The following is a 19,400-nucleotide window of genomic DNA, read 5'->3' as shown; positions in this document are numbered from 1 at the left end:
GTGGGGGGGGGGGGGGGGGGGGACTGTTCTGGTAAGACAGTCATCTTCTGCGCTGAATTGCCTTATTAGTGAGGACAAAGAGCATACTAGTGCACGGACCTTTAGCTGGATATCAAGGATATCAAATAAATGCTTTTTTTGTTTTTTGTGTTGATTTACAAGTGAGGTTAAATTGCGTTCCAGTAAACCAAAAGTGGCACTAGTAGTGGAAAACACATTGCTAGACACAAATACAACCCTCCGTGTAATAACACCAGCTCCTGTAAACCAAGCTTTGGCACTTTCATCAGCAAATTTCAAATAACTTTCACACCCCATCAATTTCTGCTAATCAAATGCAAACATTCCTGAAACTTGCTCTCAGTCAAACATTGACACACCACTTCCAGTTAAACACAGGTTGCTTTCTGATTTAGATGTGAAGAGTTTAGTCTTATTAATCAACACAGTCACACAAGTGTGTTAACGGTTGAACCCGAACATCATTTCCTGTGTCTCAGGTGTGGGAGGCCTTGGTGACCCTCCTGTACTTCCCAGTGTGCGTCATCCTGGCCTGGATCGCCGATCGGCGCCTGCTCTTCTACAAATACATGGGCAAGCGCTACCGTGCCGACAAACGCCACGGCATCGTTGTGGAGATGGAAGGAGACCTGACACCCAATAAGGGTGGCATGGAGATGATCGCGGATGGCAAGTTCCCGCCACGTGGGGCTGCCGTAGTCCCTGCCGAGAATTGCAGCGGAGATGGTGCAGCGGCGAATAACGTGGGTGCGGCGATGGCCCGGTCCACGTCCACGGGCGCTGGGAGCACACTGCCCAACTCCAACAGCGCCTTGGTCAATATGGAGACCAGTCGGGAGCTGGATGAGAGCCGAAAGGAGGTGGGAAGCCTACATCACAGAACACATACTGATCGTTGAATACTCGTCTCCTTGGCTGTGTAGGGAGTCCTACACAAAAATTGGTGAATTTTAATGTATTATTTTTAGTTTTCAAATTCAAAATGAACTTTTGTTTCACACTGATTTCAGATTCACAATTTAGCTCACAATGATCTGGCTTGTTTTTGTTTTGTTTTTTTACATTTTTACAGCCAAATGTTTCCCTTGCACTTTACCCACTCCTATGTTAAGAGGTGAAAAATTGGTACATACAGTATTTACCGTGGGCGGGCCGGTAGTCCAGTGGTTAGCACGTCGACTTCACAGTGAAGAGGTACCGGGTTCAATTCCAGCTCCGGTCTCCCTGTGTGGAGTTTGCATGTTCTCCCCGGGCCTGCGTGGGTTTCCTCCGGGTACTCCGGTTTCCTCCCACATTCCAAAAACATGCATGGTAGGCTAATTGGTCACTCTAAATTGTCCCTAGGTATGAGTGTGGGCATGGATGGTTGTTTGTCTCTGTGTGCCCTGCGATTGGCTGGCAACCAATTCAGGGTGTCCCCTGCCCACTGCCCGAAGCCAGCTGGGATAGGCTCCAGCTCCCCCCGTGACCCTCGTGAGGATAATGCGGTTCGGAAGATGAATGAATGAATGATGAGTATTTACCGTGCTTTAAACAGATCAGCAAAAGAATCTAATATGCTTGTTTTAAACGCCCCCTCAAGGTCATTCGTATCCTGAAGGAGCTGAAGCAGAAGTATCCTGACAAAGAGCTGGATCAGCTGATGGAGCTGGCTAACTACTACGCCCTGCTGCACCAGCAGAAGAGCCGAGCTTTCTACCGCATACAGGTAACACTCCAATAACCTGTGCCCAGAGCCTGTCTCAAGCATTAGTCATCGAAAGCATCTGTTTTAGGGTCCCACTCCCACTAGGACCCCTTCACCCTGTGAAAATAGCACGAAAAGTTTATCCTTTTCGTGCTATTTTTTTTTTCATGTGTAAAATATGTGCCTTGGCTCAATAAATGTTTAGAAGCACTCGTCTATATATATATATATATATATATGACAGTGACACCAAATACATGTTTAATCATCTCGTCGTATTATTACATGTAACAAATTGAAGTATTACTAGTTTTGAAATTACTCAAGTCAACTCTTTGTTTTTTTTTCAATTGAGTGAGTGTAAACAGGGTAACAAAATATTTGCAAAATGTCAGAATTATTTATTGCACATGACAACATGATATTTGGGTATAGATTTGAGCATGGATCATGGAAATTGGCACAAATGATTTGCTGTGGCGGGCCGCATAAAATGACGTGGCGGCCCAGATCTGGCCCCCGGGCCTTGCGTTTAACAGTCGTGGAATGGGTGTTGGAATGATTTTTCATCATTATTATTGGCAGAAATCAAAGGCCTCCAAAATCTAATCTTACCATGGAGGTGTGGTCTGTCTCTGGCTGTACCCCCACCACAATCATCTTCCTTTTATCCTCTCTGTTCCCTCAAGGCAACGCGTATGATGATCGGAGCTGGTAACGTCCTGAAGAAGCATGCCGCCGACCACGCTCGCCGTGCTGCGGCCACCGAAGAGGAGGTGCCGGAAGATGATGACGACCTGGCCATGTGCAGCCGCATCTCCTTTGAAAGTGCTCACAGCCAGTGCATGGAGAACTGTGGGATCCTTACACTGGCTGTCATATGCCAAGGTAGGGAAACGAAAACTAGGGCTGCGGCTTTAAACTGTGTTTTCATTCTGGTATCATAAATTATCCATTTGTTTTCTGAAGCACTTTCAAGGTATACCCTCGACTGGTCCCCAGTCGATGTTGGGCCAGGAATTAATTAATGGGACCCCAGGGGCCCCTAACTTAAAAACTTTAGGAGCAGATGCAGAAAATTAAAGGGCATCCCACTATGAATTCCCCTGCAAAGCAAATTTTAACATTTCCTCTCATTCACACAGTTTTACGAACATTCAGCCACTCTTTACAACAGCAGAATTTCCTGCGTTTTCCGCCTCAACCGTTATGTGGAACCTGTTGATTCATGCGGTATCGCCACGACTCGCCTCATTTCATACATTAGCGGCTCACCACAGTGGTCATTCGCTTCCATGGTCTCGCACACAATGCGACACACCTTCTTCTTTTGTGTTTGGATACTGACTGCTTCTTTGGCATTTTGTCAGTTAGCGAACTAGCTTGTTTGTGCATTTCAGACAACAACTGGGCTGAAGAGTGGGACAGCGGCTTGTCAGCGGCAATAAATATTTAAAAATAATAAATAGTGAGTAGATGGAAAATACTGTCTCTAATTTTAGGGGCAAAGTGTGACATTTAGTGCTGGTCTGTAGCCCTGTGTTGGTAACCAACAGAGTAGTTGCCAGTCAATATCAGAGCACATATGGACAAAAAGTGGGACTGGTTGTCAGTCAATGTCACTGCACATGTAGACTGACAATGGACCGGTCGGCAGTTAATGTCAGAGCAAATATAGACAAAGAAGGGACAAATGATAGACTAGTCATTAGTCAATGATGGGCCCATGCAACACAGTTCAAGAAAGGACTGCCATTGGACTTAAAAGTTGGGTTTCTGTTAGTCAAAACTGAGGCAAATTTCTTGGTGAAAATCCAACATAGATTTTACCCGATGGAAATGTCACATTCCTGACTGAATTTCCAATCCGGCGCTTTCAGGGGGCCTGGGTGAGAACACCTTCTACGTAGACTACAGGACCGAAGATGGCTCAGCCAACGCCGGCTCTGATTACGAGTACAGTGAAGGAACACTGGTGTTCAAACCCGGAGAGACTCGCAAGGAAATTAAGGCAAGAAAAGACAATAATTGCTTTCTCCGTAGGCAACCGCTTTGACATTTTCATTCTCTAGGTCGGCATCATCGACGACGACATCTTTGAGGAGGATGAGCACTTTTTCGTGCGGCTGCTCAACCTGCGGGTGGGGGACGCTGAGGGCATGTTTGAAAGCGATGAAGCGGGCGCCGTGCCCAAGGGCCAGCTGGTGGAGCCCCTGGTGGCCACCGTGACCATTCTGGATGACGACCACGCAGGCATCTTCACTTTCGGCGAGCGCATGATGCGCATCAGCGAGAGCATGGGCACCATGGAAGTGACGGTGGTGCGAAACTCGGGCGCCCGCGGCACTGTCATCCTGCCGTATCACACTGAGTCGGGCACCGCCAAGGCGGGCGAGGACTACGAGGAAGCACAGGGCGAGCTGGAGTTCACCAATGACCAGACAACGTGAGCTCAGGCCATGAATGCCCATTTTGTTTTTTATGTGACAGATTATGCAACAACTAGCAACTTCTTTTTCCAAAGAGCATCACACAAAACAAATTTAGGCTAACGATCGAATCTGTGCATGCATGCGTCCATGTGCGCATGTATGTTTTCACATGTGCAGTCAAACGCTCCACGTGAGGATAATCGATGATGAAGAATACGAAAAACATGAAAACTTCTTTATTGTCTTGGAGGAGCCACGCTGGCTGAAAAGAGGAATTTCAGGTAAGCATTCACTCTGTCTCAGCGATCACACACTAAGTAGATCATATTCACTTCACACGCCAAGCACACGCCACATTTACCAAACATGCTTCGATCACTAATGCCTTGGACATTCACACATACAAAATTGTCAGGCTGGCACATACACCCAACACCCCAAGCATCCAAAAGTTGATCACATACATTGAATATCATAAGCAAAGCACATAACTGTAGAACCGACACGCTAAGCACATGAACCCCGCATGTTGACCACATACTGTGCATATCCAATATGTTCGTTCAGTAGATGCACCCAGCACATTAAGCACATTCACCCCAACATACACATTCACAGCCACGAAATAAATGATGACGTGTGTTGCGAATACATCAGTTTACATGTATAACCTCTTGTTGTCAATAACTCTCCTTGCTCCCTTTGTGTTTATCACAGCGCTGCTACTCAGCCAAGGTAAGATGGCTTCTGTCTTATGCTTTTCGTTATGTTGCTTGTGCCCTCACCTTGTCACTCACTCGGAACTACTTGCAGGCCAAAATAGGTCATATTGTTAACTCGGCGCTTGGGATCAAAAGTGACAGAGTCAATTTGTACCCAACGCATTGGGTTGAGGATTTGACCCAGTAAAAGATTTTGATCCAACAAGGGGTAAAAACTACCCATAGTGATGGGTTACCTGGTTATCGGGAAAGCTGTAGTTAAAAATGAAACTTTTTATAATGAACAATTTCTAAGAAGAAGATGAAGCAACTTTCCCGAGTCAGGGGCCACCACAGCAAGTCACTCGCATGATATGTTGGTCATAGTTGTTACACCGGTTGCCCAACTAGCCACCACCAACATTTGCTAAAAATGTTACATTCGATTCCCTTCAACTTCAGGTCACACCAAAACTGTCAAACATGATGACCAGCTTCAACCTAATCTAGGTCAAAATAAGTAACCTAACCTTGTAAGCCACCTGATGAAAACCTACAGCTACCCAGCAAGGGCGTCAGTTCAACAGCCCAGCAGTTTTTAGAGTGCAGGGGATAATGTCCTTAAAGAAAATAAATAAATCTGCGAATTGGCGACTTTGCGAATGCCGAACCGCAAATATGCGCCGGTTGACTCTACCACTTCATCATTATTATGATCACAGGCTTGCACCATGTGGAGAAAAACATGTCGACGGCAGCCTGCTGATGAGATCCTGCTGCTTGGCCTTTATCATCATAACGATGCAGGGCACCCGGCTGTTTTACACTGACTCGATCATAATTTAATTGAACATATCTGTGACAGCCTCGTGTGGCTTTAAATTCTCCTTTCAGAGGGGTCTGAGGGCCAGCTGAGTGCCGAGGAGGAGGAGGCCCGAAGGATTGCCGAGATGGGCAAGCCCATCCTGGGGGAGCACAGCCGGCTGGAAGTGGTCATCGAGGAGTCCTATGAGTTCAAGGTGCAGCATTCGCAAGACTTTTATTTGAATACTGTAAGATAAGATAAGACAAGATAAGAAACCCCTTATTTGTCTCACAATGGAGAAATTCCCAATTTACAGCAGCAAAATTACAAAAGGGAGAAAGTAGAAGACAAAAAGTTTATAAATAAATATACAATAGAATATGAATATCTATGTCAATTTCATACTTTTTGCATTCTAATAGAATTGCATGGGTGCCCATTACGTCGATCCTGATCTACCGGTAGATCTGAGACAGGTCCCAAGTAGATCGAAGAGTGTCGAGGAGAAAAAAAACAAACAACCATTTGTGTGTCTTTGTACATGTTAGTAATATATTTTTAGTGTTAATGTACGCTGCACCATAATCATCCTATTAGTCTCCTTTTCACAAAATAAATATTTAAAAAAATAAAATAAAGCAGGTAAATCTTGAATTTACGGTGGCGCGTGATGACGTCACCGGACGTTTTTTGCGCTCAGCAGTCTGCAATTGCAGCTTGTGATCAGAGCTGTTGCGCTCTATCTTTTATCGACATTACTCTCATTCAGAGTTTGCTTCATGTACAATTCACCGAGGGCACGGGCAAAGAATAGGAACCTAGGGTGGCCCAGGGAAGCACTTTAAAACGGTACGTGTGAGCTACGATGGTTAACAGGCTGCAAAAGTGCATCGCATGCCTCAGTTTCATGCTGTTTCTCATCATGGCGTGTGTACGTGTGTGTACGTGTACGTGTACGTGTACGTGTGCGTTTGTGTGTGCGTGTGTGTGTGTGTGTCGGTAAGGGTAGATCCCGTGAGGTTAGTTGACCGAAAAGTAGATCTTCGGTCCAAAATGTTTGGGCACCCCTGATTTATTGGTTCTGTCACTATAAATTGCTGGCATAGGTAGATGGACAAAGATGCATTATTTGTTATGAATAAATACATTTCCCGCGGCACACCATTAGAAATTTCAAGGCAAACTCCACACAGGGAGGCCGCAGCTGGAATTGAACCCGGTACCTCTGCACTGTGAGTTTGACGCGCTAACCTCTGGACCACAGGGCCGCCCGATACAATATTAGTTCAACCCCAATTACAGTTTGCGCCGTAATTTCTCTGGACTACAGTATCAAGACTCATGAGTATCACGACTTGCCTGTGGAAAAGTCTAAAAAGCATGTTATTTAATGAAATTATCAGTATTTATTATTTATAAGCATATTTTACGGACTACAAAATAAATATGTTTAATTTGTTTTGGTTTATAACTACAGAGCGCTGAAGGGAACGTAGTAGAAGCGGTCAGGATGTTTAATCTATGCACAACTTCTCAGACCGCCTGTTGTCGGTCGTTTCGCATCGATCGGTCACGCCTGCGTCCGCAGAGAAAGCGCCTGGGAAATTGCTGATGGAAAACCTCTGTGCAGCCTTCGTGGTGGTTAATGTCCATCTCGGCGTGTTAATGATGTATTGATGTCGCCAAAAAGCTCTCACCCCCAGAGCAATTCATCTCTGCACGAGTAAGTGGCGTTAATATTAGTCGGCAGCATGAAAAATTCAATCTTTATGCTTGAAACGTGTTCTTGGATGGCTCACATTCCTCCAGTTATTTGCGAAGAGCACTTATACCACTTAATGGACCAAAGTATTTGAACACACCTCTTCCAGGGCTCTACAAGTCTACATTACTTGTGGCCGGCTGGCCCGGGGCAACGCGACTGTGTTGGGCCACCAATAAAAATTCCATGAATAAATACGATGAAGTCAACACACAGTGATTCCATTCAATTTGGAATAAGGCTGAGACAAAGACAATCTATGGATGGATGGTTGCTAAATGATGAAAACTTCAGCATTAGTGGACAGGAAGAAAGGGTTTGTGGTCTTTCGCGTCTTGTTATTAACCTTCTTGCTTTGTTTTTGACAGAGCACGGTTGACAAGCTCATTAAGAAGACCAACTTGGCACTGGTCATTGGCACACACTCCTGGAGGGAGCAATTTGTGGAGGCTGTCACTGTGAGCGCAGGTATAGCAAAGGGAACCTGTTCATATTCCTTTATCCATTAGTAAATTGATATATGTTGGTCAAACTAGTATTAGTTGCTTCCATGTCGCCACCTAGTGGATAACACAAACTTCACTGAGCTACTGCGGCTCCTTCACTCTGTTTTAGGTGACGATGACGAGGAAGAAGGCCGCGAGGAGCATCTCCCCTCCTGCTATGACTATGTCATGCACTTCCTCACCGTCTTCTGGAAGGTTCTGTTCGCCTGCGTGCCACCTACCGAGTACTGGAACGGCTGGGCCTGCTTCATTGTTTCCATCAGCGTCATCGGCCTGCTCACTGCAGTCATCGGGGATCTGGCGTCGCACTTCGGCTGCACAGTGGGACTGCGAGACTCTGTGACCGCCGTCGTTTTTGTGGCCCTGGGAACATCCATTCCTGGTGAGTGAAGGAAAGTTGCATGCTTTGTCCTCCCCACTGGTCAGCTGATTCTGTCATCTTTGTTTTGGTCGTCCACTGTAGTGACTGATACACAACTTTGAAAACAAGCCTCATGCATGTAGATGAAAACTGCTTTTTAATAGCTGCCCGTTGTGTCCGCTGTATTGACTGATACACGACACTCCACCAAGGTTTGACTCCTTTGTCTCGTTTTCTCCGCAGACACGTTTGCCAGCAAAGTGGCCGCCATCCAGGACCAGCACGCAGATGCCTCAGTGGGCAACGTGACGGGGAGCAACGCCGTCAACGTCTTCCTGGGGATCGGCGTGGCCTGGTCGGTGGCCGCCATCTACTGGAAGATCGAGGGCAAAGAGTTCAAAGTGAAGCCGGGTTCACTGGCCTTCTCCGTCACGCTCTTCACCATCTTTGCGTTCATCTGTATGGGCGTGCTACTGTTCCGGCGCCGGCCCACCATCGGAGGCGAGCTGGGGGGGTCTCGACTATCCCGTATCCTCACAAGTCTACTGTTCCTGGGCCTGTGGTTCCTCTACATCCTTTTTTCCAGCCTGGAGGCCTACTGCCACATACCGGGTTTCTAAGATGGATAAACATTCAATACACATTTAAACACACTACAGGTCTTAAGCAAGGGTTCTCAAACCTCTTGGGTCCGTCGAGACTATTTCCAAGAAGCCCCTCATAATAATGTCACTTTCCAATTCAACGAACTGTAATTTTTGTATTTATTTATGTACCCCTAAATGTCGAGGACATATGTCGTTAGTTTTTTTTTTAAATGAGAAATAGGTTGCAATGACATGAAAATTAAGTTGCATTTTTTCCAGAACAATCTTCACAAGAACAAAGGCGGATTTTGTAGGGAAGAAAAATCGTAATCATACCTGAATAAAGTTGTATTTATTCAACAACCAGTTTAACCCGGGAAGAAAGTCAGTGATATTTTAAATAATTAAATAATTTGCAATTGAGTGAATTTCTAAAATATGCTAGTCTCGCAATATTACGCCCTTTTTCCCCCTCTAAAAGATGTTTGAATTGTCTGAATATTTCACTCACCACCAACAACTCCCCAAAAGAGATTTTTGGTGGAAAATGTGCATTTTACCCTGTAAAAAAAAAACTTTATTAATGCAGGTATGTATGATTTATGGTGACATATCGTAATCATATCGTAGCCTTTAAATAGCCCATAGCAAAGGTAAGGGGGAAGTTAATTCTTTTTATTTTTTTTACTGTTATGCAGTTATCTCCCAAAACACGTTTAAAAAAATAATACAATGCCGTCATTTATTGCAAATTATTTTTGCAGACTTTGATCTAGGGACCCCAGTTTGAGAACCACTGCCTCACACACAGACACACACACAAAAACATGTGACATGTATGCATGTATAAAGTGACAGTAAGAATCAGAGGGCAAAAGGAAGTGTTTGGAAGGCGAGAAAAGCTGGAGTGAATGTAGTGTGGATGCTAAGGAAGTTCTGATGGACAAAGATGGTTTGGCAGAGGGGAAGAAGAGTGGAATGTTTACAATGACTTTGCTTGTTAAGTGTTTACGCGGCTAATGGGCGGATCAGAATGAAGGCACTTGTAAATAGAGCCACACACATCCAGAGCGAGATGACCCCCACCCCCACCACCCCCGCCAGGTGGACTCCACGGGAGGAATCAAAGTGTCGCTCCGGGCTTTGCCGTTATCTTGCACGGTTTCCACAGTAACCACATCCACCCCAAGACATGGAGGGAGGGGATTTCTTCAGCATGTGTAGCCAGGTGTGGCATCATTACCTCATATGTGGAAGTTGAACTGTACTGTAAAAAGCCATACTTGCATTTGTGTGTTTACAGCCACCTTACCTGTGGATTCTAGAACAGTGTTTCTCAAAGCGTGAGCAGTCTCAAGAAGAATCTCACGTGGTCCATAGGTAACTTTTATCTCGCTCTGCTATAGCTAATTAGGTTTCTCATCTCCACCGTGACTGCCATGGCAATTGAAAAATGTCCACTGTGGCCTGAAGCAGAGCTGCCAGGAACGTGTAAACATAGTGAAGCGCTAATCCTGCCTTGATCCGTCCGTACCATAACTCAACCCTAACACTAAACCCCCAACCCAAGGGTTATAACATCACTTTACCTGAACCTTCACTCCTAATTCTAATCCTCTTATTTAAACCCTACCCGGCCCCGGGCCCTAAAGATATCCGAACCCTAAACCAAACACTAACACTGAAGTCCTAACCCTAATCCTAATTCTGCACAGGAGGATTAGAACATCAACTCACCCCAACACTAGCACTAACACTCATTTGACCCTAACCATACTTTTAACCCTAAACGCCAAACCCTCACCCCTTACCCTAGATTTTTTAGATACTGAAAAGACCACAAGCAGGTGCCAACTACATAAACGTACAGCCACTCATAATGTCCAGGTGTGCTGTTTTCCACACCGTAAACAATCTTATCCATATACAGAGAGTTGATGATATGAGCCCAGTTTAGAAGCAACACAAGTGCAGCACCGTCCATCTTCTGGACAATTTGTTTACTGTAATAATCTGCTCGGTGACGATGTTGCACAACAGTCGTGTCATGGGAAATGACAAGCGCAATCTGTCATTGTGAAATGAGAACCACTCAATTTGTTTTGCTTGAATGAAGCAAACTTTGTAACGTTTCTAGAGCTCATTTTGTATATTTTTCTTCACAGCTACACTGACATTATTTTGTACTTCTGAACCATGTTCACAGTGGTCTCAGTGCGCACAAACACATGACAGTAGTTTACAAGACATCGTTACTGACAATAGAGATTTTGATACCAGTCTCAAGGGTAGAATATTATTAGCGAGCGTATCAAAATAGAGCGAGCTAACCATGCGTGCTGTTGCTTTGAGTTGAAGAGCATTTATTTCTATGTAGCGATATAAAGAAAGATGATAACCTGTGACCACAGGTCTTTGGTTTCAATATGTGCAATACAGGAAATGTGTCTGTGGCTGTGTTGGGAATCATTCACTCGTTCCATATGGCGGACAGAGAATGATTCCCAACATACCCTGTCTTTTATTCGCTTTTTCAACGTGAGGTCACCTCCGTCATGTGTCAGTGTTTTTGTCGCTCCTCATCCCGCTCCCTTTTGTGGCAATTGTTTCGAGTGTACATACGTAGCATGTTTACATGAAGGAACGGTGTGGAACGTGGGTAGAATATAACTGACAGAGCTGGAGCAGGACTGCCTGACTCAGTTAGTGTGCTACGTTTCCAGAACCTTTTTGAATGTTTGGCTTCGGCCTTTACTGTTCTCTAGTTAGATGTGATACCCCCCCCCCCACGATGTGTGTGTGTGTGTGTGTGTGTGTGTGTGTGTGTGTGTGTGTTCTCGCCATGTTCTTCTCCAGTTGCATGACGAACCTTTACGGTTTATGTGTTTTTAGCAGCATGTGAAGGACACCTATGGGTGCATTTCATAGGACCAGATTTGCCCACCATTCCCCAATGGGTGAATAAAAGTAGCGAGCAACATGAATATCAGTCTACTATGTGGTTGCCTTCGAGGAACTGTAAAAATCAAAGTCTGCTCTGTTGTTTTCAAGGCAACTTCTCAAAGCCATGTCACAGGTCTTTGTTGATGTACAATAATTGTTGTGTTTGTGTTCCCTGTCCTTTTTCTCGTTGTTCTGTCTGTGAGTGAACATTTCTCTTTCTCTGCCTGAATCTTTGCAGATTAAAAAAAAAAGACGTGATTGACATTAACATTTATTCAGAGCTGTGATAAATCATTAACTCCGAATAATATTTAAGTTTTATATCGAATGTATAAAAATATATTTGAAAAATATGCTTGTTTTTCAGAACATGGCATGTGGTGTAATCTGTCACTGAAAGAAAAAAGTTCTTTACTCAACAGAAGTTGATCTTATTTGAATATATTTTATTTATTTTCAAGGCAGAACGTGTCAGAGTATGTTATTGTGCACACCATGGAGACATCCATACATCTGCTATAGCTCAGGTCCTCATTTGGGTTGTGGGTGAGTTGGAGTCTATACCAGCAAACTTTGAGTGAGAAGGTTGCTACACCCAGGACTAATCGGCAGACAGCAGCTTGGTCAACATCAGGGTATGTTGCAATGAACGGCGAGTCAATGTGCACAGATGGATTCGTCGTCTTTCATTGTTAGGGCGCATTTAAACAAGCAGACATGTACTGAACGTTTTTGTCATCAGGGAAGAAATCTTGGTGCAGCATGATGAAAACATCTTAACTCCGCAAAGAAGGCCGGATCCCAGATTCAGATTCCGAACCTCAGAACTGGGAGGCAGACCAGGACTGTTTCCTGCAGAAACTTCTTTCTTTTTTTTAGAAACACAGAACATCCAAATACAACAGCTCTCCATCTGGAGAATGGAAAAACAAAGCAGACAGGGTCATGACGGTGTCAAAATCTACACACCGATTTGTTCCTTTAATCAAACACTTTTTAGTGACAGTTGTTGATAAAAAAAAAAACAGATTTTAATTTTCTTGTCACGGACTAATAAACTAGCACTTCTTACTACAGCTAACAATATAGCTTACTTGATAAACTGTGGAGAGAAAAAAATGTGCGGGCTAGGAAAAGAAAATTACAGGTACTGCAATTATGGAATCAGCGTGCCAATTTTAGTTTTAATCAGCATACAAATGTAATTCAACATTTTTCATATTGTAGCCAACCCAGTGTAATATTTTTAATTGATAGAATTTTCCATCTAAAACCCGGCGTAACGTTTGGAGTGAACGGAAAACAGATGTAGGAGAGGGGAAAAAATATGTAGGAGAGGGGCGGGGCGTCTTGACACGTGGTTCCTGCGGAAATCACGTGGTCAGAACCCGGGCTTTCCCTCTCGTACCCGTATGTTCGGCAGTCACCCTCATTGACCCTCTGTTGGAGTCATGCGTGAAAACCGTTAACGGCATTCTCTCTCCTATTTTGTGCGAATCATTCGTCGTTTGGAAGCGACCAACTCAGGGGCTTAGTTGAAGAAGGAACCTTTCCCAGGTTGGGTGTACTTGGCACGGTTCGAAGTTGAATCGGAGATCGTCGACGCGGAAGAAGGTAATAAATGCGCGTGGTCGCCATTGTTGTGGAGCAGGCGGAGCGTGAGGCCTTCCACTAGTGCCTCATTCGACGTCTAAAATGTTCCACTGCAATACCGCTGCCATGGTAATTTTAACTCATGCTTTTGGAATTTATGGACGACTGTGGATTACATGTTGACTCTTGTTTTGGAAACTAATTTAATATCGTTATGAGCGTCGACGCTTCTTCCACAACATGAACGCACGCGAGTCGTTGAAATGGGTGCTAACGCTGCTAACGGACATTTACTGAATGAGCATACGACTGGTCAACCATAGTTTCATAAGCCTCAATTTTATACAATAAAATGCATCCAAACTGTCGGTTTATGTAAATTTGTCGTCAGGCAGTGGGTAGAGCCATCAGCCAAAATAACGAAACTAAATATTAGCTATGCACATGACGCCATAACCGGTTTGTTTTATTTCGTTTTTACGTGCGGATGCCCAGTCGTTTAATCTAACAATGTAATAATTTCTAAATGCATTATATGTCCTAAAAATGTTAATCAACAGGCCATGTTTGTATTTTGGTACCCTGACTGACGAGTGTAATTAATTCATTCTTTGGCTCAGTGTGTACCCCAATGTATTAATATCAAAAAACAATTTCGAAATGGATATGCCATTAATCTCTCCCAGCACCCCCCAAACTGTCGCTTATTTGTTACATGTTTAATATGAAGGTAAATGCCACTGTATTTTTATTAATTGCTGCTCATCCCCACCCCTTTACCCCAGCCAGAAGATGTCCTACTACTCTTCATCTCGCAGTTCGTCCAGGGCAACCGACTGCAAGGTCTATGTGGGTGACCTTGGTAATGGAGCCGCCAAAGGGGAGTTGGAGCGGGCCTTCAGCTACTATGGCCCACTAAGGACCGTCTGGGTGGCCCGTAACCCACCAGGGTTTGCTTTTGTGGAGTTTGAGGACCCAAGAGACGCTGAGGATGCCGTGAAAGGCATGGATGGAAAGTGAGTACATTTTACAAAGAATAAGACCAGAAAACATTTTTTGTCTAGGAGCATTACAAATGAGAATCGTTGTGAAAAGGTGTTAAAAATTGCACAAGTGAATGTTACTTGACACCTTTCACAAGCTGTAGTATGATAGGAAAAAAAACAGAAGTTAATGTTACTGAGCACAAATATGTTTCTTTCAGTCCTGCAATTCCCGTTATATACAGTATATGATTGCGATTGCAATAAATTTCTGGTCGATCATGCAAATCAGCTGTGAGCGTATTTATTCGACCAAGCATGGTGGAAACCTGTGAGTTGGATCTTGTTTGAATGGGCTGTTTGCTGTCCACAGGCTCTTGTGTGGCTCACGTGTACGTGTGGAGATGTCAACAGGCATGTCCAGAAAAGGCCGTGGACGCCCCAGCCGACGTCAGTTCGATCCGAATGACCGCTGCTACCAATGTGGGGACCGCGGCCATTACGCCTATGACTGCTACCGCTTCAGCAAGCGAGGAGGAGGCCGCCGTAGCAGGTGATCAAGGATGCACTTTGTGGCGTGTTGAAGAAATCCCACAAATCTTTTTTTTTTTTTTTTTTTTTTTTTTAACTCAAAACATGTCTCCGAATACAGGTCTCGTTCCCGCTCTCGGTCACGCTCCAGGTCTCGATCTCGAGGACGCCGCTATCGATCCCGTTCTCACTCTCGCAGCCATAGCCGCAGCCGGTAAGACAGGCTTTGTGAAATCAGACGTGGTTGATCTTAGAGTTTAGAATCCTCATACTGATCTACTTAATGATGTGATTATTTTCACTTGAATGAGTCAATCTGGGATGCTCAAAATATGGCATGGTTCCACAAACCCAGTTAAACACGAATAAAAACAATACAATGATTTGCAAATCGAAGACAATGTTGCAAAATAAAACCAAGGGATATACGTTTCTTATTCATTCTTGCTTCTTAGATAATCCGAGTGTGTGCAATATAACAAAAATAAAATAGTTGGATGAGGTTAATGCTGGCAGCATGCCTTGTGGAGCCCCCCACGGTCACACTTCTTTGATTGGTTCAAAACTCTGTTTGCTCAGGTTTGCCATGCCTTAGAAATGCGACTGGTTGGACCGCAACCAGATGCAATCGTCGGTATAGTAATAATCGGAGCACAGTCAATTTTTCTATTGTCTCCGTGTTGTGTATATTGTCATTGTGTCAGCTCTAAAGCACTACGTGACTGTTGGTCAACCCGAATTTGTAATTTATACTTGGACAAAAGTAGAACTGTATTTTCTTGAAGGCTTAAAACAGCATAAAGATATTATATATGAAACAATCATTGAAACTTACTATACCATAAATGTACAGAGCCGATGCCAATTTTGGCAAGGCAATCACAACACAGCTGATTATAGCCAGCACCCACAAATGCTTAATGTAGGACGCAGTACGGTTATTTTTGTCAGTGTGATATCATCATCCAAAGTTCTTCCTCAATCTCTTCCAGGAGCCGTCGTCGCTCTCCATCCTACTCCAGGCGCAGAAGCAGGTAAGTCCACGCTATGAGTTCATGAAAATGTCAGTGCTCTCCACCACACCTGTGATTATTCAACCTCTTGTCTTTGCTATAACATCAGGTCTGGCTCTCCGGCGCGATCCAAGTCCAGGACGCCAATGAGAAGGTAGGACACTTTTAAATTTGGGACGTAATGTCTGCATCTGACTTCCAAAGTCACAAGGTCTGTTTGTGGTCTTGCAATGTGGGCGCTTAATCTGCATTGTATGAAACTGGTGTTTAGTCTGTCAGTCATACATTTGTTGTAAGCGTGAAGGGATTAAAAAAAAATTAGATCACCCTATTAACCTGAAAATGTATCCTGCCAAATAATGGCATTGGCCTAAAAAAACGGTCTGAGCCTAATGCAAAGCACAGTAAGCGCAGGGTACGTTTTTACTTTGTCTGCAAGCTCAGACTGACCTGGCCTGTCTTGTTTGTTTTCAAAATCAAGTGTGGCCCTGAGTGTCTTGGGCTATTTTTTTTTTAATCATCTTTGACTTTGGGCACTTGTTTTAGTGAAGTCTAAAATGTGGCTTTTTAGAATCTATACATATATATTTATTTTTTAATTCTTCCTCAGTCGCTCCAGGTCCCGTTCTCGGTCCAGGTCTGCACCAAGAGGGCGCTCCGCCTCCCGTTCCCGCTCTCGATCCCCCTCGGCCAATCACAAGAGGAACAGGTAATCGGCTAGGCTCTTGTTCCCGCATATTGGCCATGTAGAAGCATTCTAGCATTTAGTCCCGCCCAGTCCGGCAAGTAACACTTGGCAGGAAGAAGCACTGGGTGGTTCAAGATGAATCTGTCATATCACAGCTGGAGTCACAGCTGTTGAGTTCTAGCAGAGGGTCAGTTCCAGCTAGTCGCAGCTTGTTGACCAAGTCTTCCTTCCAAACTGGCCGTGTTTCACCATCGTTGTCCACACTGATGAGTGACCAGAGACCCTGAACCTTCGGCGCTGACCCATCTGAATCTAATCTTCCGCCTCTGCTGTCATCCATGTTGGCGTGGCAGGGGAATAGAGGACTGCGACGAGAGACTTGTGCGAGGTGTAGGGCCGAATAAGTGACAATTGTGTTTATCTCAGCTGTTAAATTGAGTCTTGCTTGAAGCCGAATAGCATGTGAACTGTTGATGTTCTCTTGCTTCGCTAAATTCTTGTCAGAAATTGAATTTTGGTTCATCTAAATGTTATACGTGCTATGAATTAGGGATTCCCAGCCTCAGTGTGGCTAGACAAATTTGAGTACAGAGCTGAAGCTAGATTTCAGCATCGTTGCCGCACAGTTTTGTTTATTTTTCATATTTTCTTTAAAGTGTGTGCTGGGAGCTGCGCACTGCGCTGACACTACAGCTGATCCCAGGCCCAGGGTCTGCCAGCTGGCGGTGTGTACATCCTGCGGGAGGGTGACTAAGCGCTGACCTGAGATCAGCCTTCGCCTGGCGTTAGACAGCGAGAATCTCCCCCCGCACAGTGAATGGGTGACCGTCTGTCCGACCGACGCACACGCTCAGACGAGATCAGCCCGTGCACTCTTACAATTGTTCTCCTAGAGTCACCCAAGGCCACCAGCCAGCCGGCAGATCTACCAGAGCGCCGACACGAACAATTCAGAGTTCGACCATTTAAAATCCATTACCTACCTACCAGACCCCCTACTACCTACCTCCCAGAGCTCTGCGGCCTCTGTCTTAGCTTCTGAAAATGAGAGCGAGCTGACCAGAGATCAGTCTACAAGAGCGTAGTCATCCGTCCTTCAGTGCTTTCGTCCTTCGCTTCTCTGTACTTTTGTTTCTGCCAGTGTCTCCAAAGGTAACGACAACCCCCCATTTACTTCCCCACCCCATCCTCTATATCTACCCTACCCTTCCTCCCATGACAAGCTCTTATCTATGGTCAAAGCAAATGCATTGGCTTGACGTACACTGGGGACATGGGTGGTGACAGAGTAAAAGTTGAGAATGAGCATGCTCGAGAGTGCTGTGAGTGAGTGTTGTCTCAGAGGAGCGCATGTGTTAGATGGGCAGAAATCTTCATCTGAAGCTGTATGTGCCGCAGGCCAGCCAGACAGGAGTGTACTCCTTACCACCCTCCATCCCCATGGACTCTTCAGCGCTGTTGAAGGGCAGTGTTGCAATTTTGTCCCCACAGCTCAAGCTGTTGCACACTTTTTAGTAGTGAGACAAACTGGTTTGACTTTGCATTGGGGTTGCCATTATTCAGTCCTTATTTTAGACATGGGCCACTAACATGTAACCCAGCAAGTTATTCCTCACAAGTTGTTCACCAAGTGACTTAGCTGAGTGAATGTGTTGTGTTGTGTGAGGGTGTTTGTCTTCGGTCTTCCATTCTCCTCTACAGCAAACTGATTCCTCTGTGTTTCTGTTTCAGTCGTTCCCGTTCAGCAAGTCAAAACCGAAGTCCAACACCAGCTGCCAACTGAGTGGAGAACAAGACTAATGCAACACCCCCCAGCCCCATCCTGCTTCCCATCCCCGTCCAGTTTTATAACAGCCCTCCACATTGATTTCCATGTCGGGTCGCATTTAATTTCGAGAAACAATGTGCAGTTTGAGAGGACGTTCTTCCACGGTCTTTCATGTCGTTTTGTTGTTGGTCCAAGATAAATAATGTAGTGGACTTTTAACCAATTCAAACACTTCGAGTCCTTAGTATCTAACATACTTTGAACCATCCATGAAGCAGATGAACCTGGCCTGTATTCCTTCATAAATTACATTTCTGTACTGCACCCCACCCCCATGCATGAAATGTATTTCATGCTTTTGATTTTCACTTTGTTTCTGTGTATTTTACATTTGGTTTGAGGTGATTTTTGTGTTTATTTTTTGAAGGGCTGCTTGGACAGTTCAGTGCTTCTTTGGTTGTTAAAACAGTGGCAGTTTTATTTTTAAATAAATCTCCAACGTAATTCCATGGCCCTTTGATGTACTGTATTTTCCAATGTTTGATATGGTATTTACTATTGACAATTTGAACACCATTTTGTCTAAGTTCAAAAGAAGCTTCCCAAGATGGCGGCTTGGCGCATGCGTAGTCACGTTATATAGCACAATGCTCATACGGGCAGCATGCTTTTCTTTCCACAGGTGAAACAATGGCTGGATGGAGGTAAAACGTGACCGAAGCACATTGGGGGGCCGTGTATATCAAGTGTGCTATGTCAATAAAAGCTACTTGCCTGCAGTGCACAGAGGACGGCCGCGAAAACCAGAAGCCAAAACTAAGGAAATTTCGAGTTTGGATTACTCCAGCCTCGAACCATCCATAGAGGCCGTGGTCAGCGATTCAACCACTGTAAATGTTGAAATACGTGTTTGCAGATAGTCTATCAGACCAAGTATATTTTTGTATGCCCCAACTATAGTTGTGCGGATGACGCAATTTCCACAAAAGCGACGTTATGAAGGTATCAAAAGTATAATG

The 19,400-nt window shown here is 44.6% G+C and overlaps 2 protein-coding genes across 9 annotated transcripts in view; both read left to right on the top strand.

The window, feature by feature from the left end:
* slc8a2b (solute carrier family 8 member 2b) overlaps positions 1–12,272 on the top strand; it is a 42,773-nt gene extending 30,501 nt beyond the window's left edge. For 2 of the 3 annotated variants that reach the window (XM_086124673.1, XM_086124674.1), the window contains 11 exons: positions 501–881; positions 1,604–1,729; positions 2,398–2,596; positions 3,589–3,719; positions 3,781–4,154; positions 4,318–4,421; positions 4,858–4,875; positions 5,736–5,860; positions 7,777–7,876; positions 8,024–8,296; positions 8,519–12,272. In XM_086124673.1, the coding sequence (XP_085980799.1) occupies positions 501–881; positions 1,604–1,729; positions 2,398–2,596; positions 3,589–3,719; positions 3,781–4,154; positions 4,318–4,421; positions 4,858–4,875; positions 5,736–5,860; positions 7,777–7,876; positions 8,024–8,296; positions 8,519–8,895 (2,208 nt within the window). In that variant the 3' untranslated portion in view covers positions 8,896–12,272. The remainder of the gene's footprint in view (positions 1–500; positions 882–1,603; positions 1,730–2,397; positions 2,597–3,588; positions 3,720–3,780; positions 4,155–4,317; positions 4,422–4,857; positions 4,876–5,735; positions 5,861–7,776; positions 7,877–8,023; positions 8,297–8,518) is intronic. The other variant, XR_015102392.1, reaches the window with a different exon arrangement.
* Positions 12,273–13,192: 920 nt separating this feature from the next.
* srsf7a (serine and arginine rich splicing factor 7a) lies at positions 13,193–18,885 on the top strand. 6 transcript variants are annotated; one of them, XR_015102394.1, is made up of 10 exons: positions 13,194–13,419; positions 14,184–14,414; positions 14,755–14,934; positions 15,034–15,126; positions 15,905–15,946; positions 16,035–16,079; positions 16,536–16,634; positions 17,270–17,434; positions 17,507–17,765; positions 18,345–18,885. XR_015102394.1 is itself a non-coding variant. In XM_086124677.1 (8 exons), exons 2-8 carry the CDS (start codon positions 14,191–14,193, stop codon positions 18,394–18,396), a joined length of 735 nt encoding a protein of 244 aa, XP_085980803.1. In that variant the 5' UTR covers positions 13,194–13,419; positions 14,184–14,190; the 3' UTR covers positions 18,397–18,885. The 6 variants fall into 6 exon arrangements, 2 of the variants coding, with proteins under 2 accessions (XP_085980803.1, XP_085980802.1); XR_015102396.1 differs by having other exon boundaries at positions 13,193–13,419; positions 14,188–14,414; positions 17,270–17,765; XR_015102395.1 differs by having other exon boundaries at positions 13,193–13,527; positions 17,270–17,765.
* The last annotated feature ends 515 nt before the right edge of the window (positions 18,886–19,400 follow it).

This window comes from Hippocampus guttulatus, chromosome 12 (genome assembly GCF_054856545.1).
Source record: "Hippocampus guttulatus isolate MCC_2025c chromosome 12, RoL_Hgut_1.0, whole genome shotgun sequence".
Taxonomy (NCBI): domain Eukaryota; kingdom Metazoa; phylum Chordata; class Actinopteri; order Syngnathiformes; family Syngnathidae; genus Hippocampus; species Hippocampus guttulatus.
The sequence above is the reverse complement of the archived record's forward strand: the minus strand, read 5'-3'. Positions and strand labels throughout refer to the sequence as shown.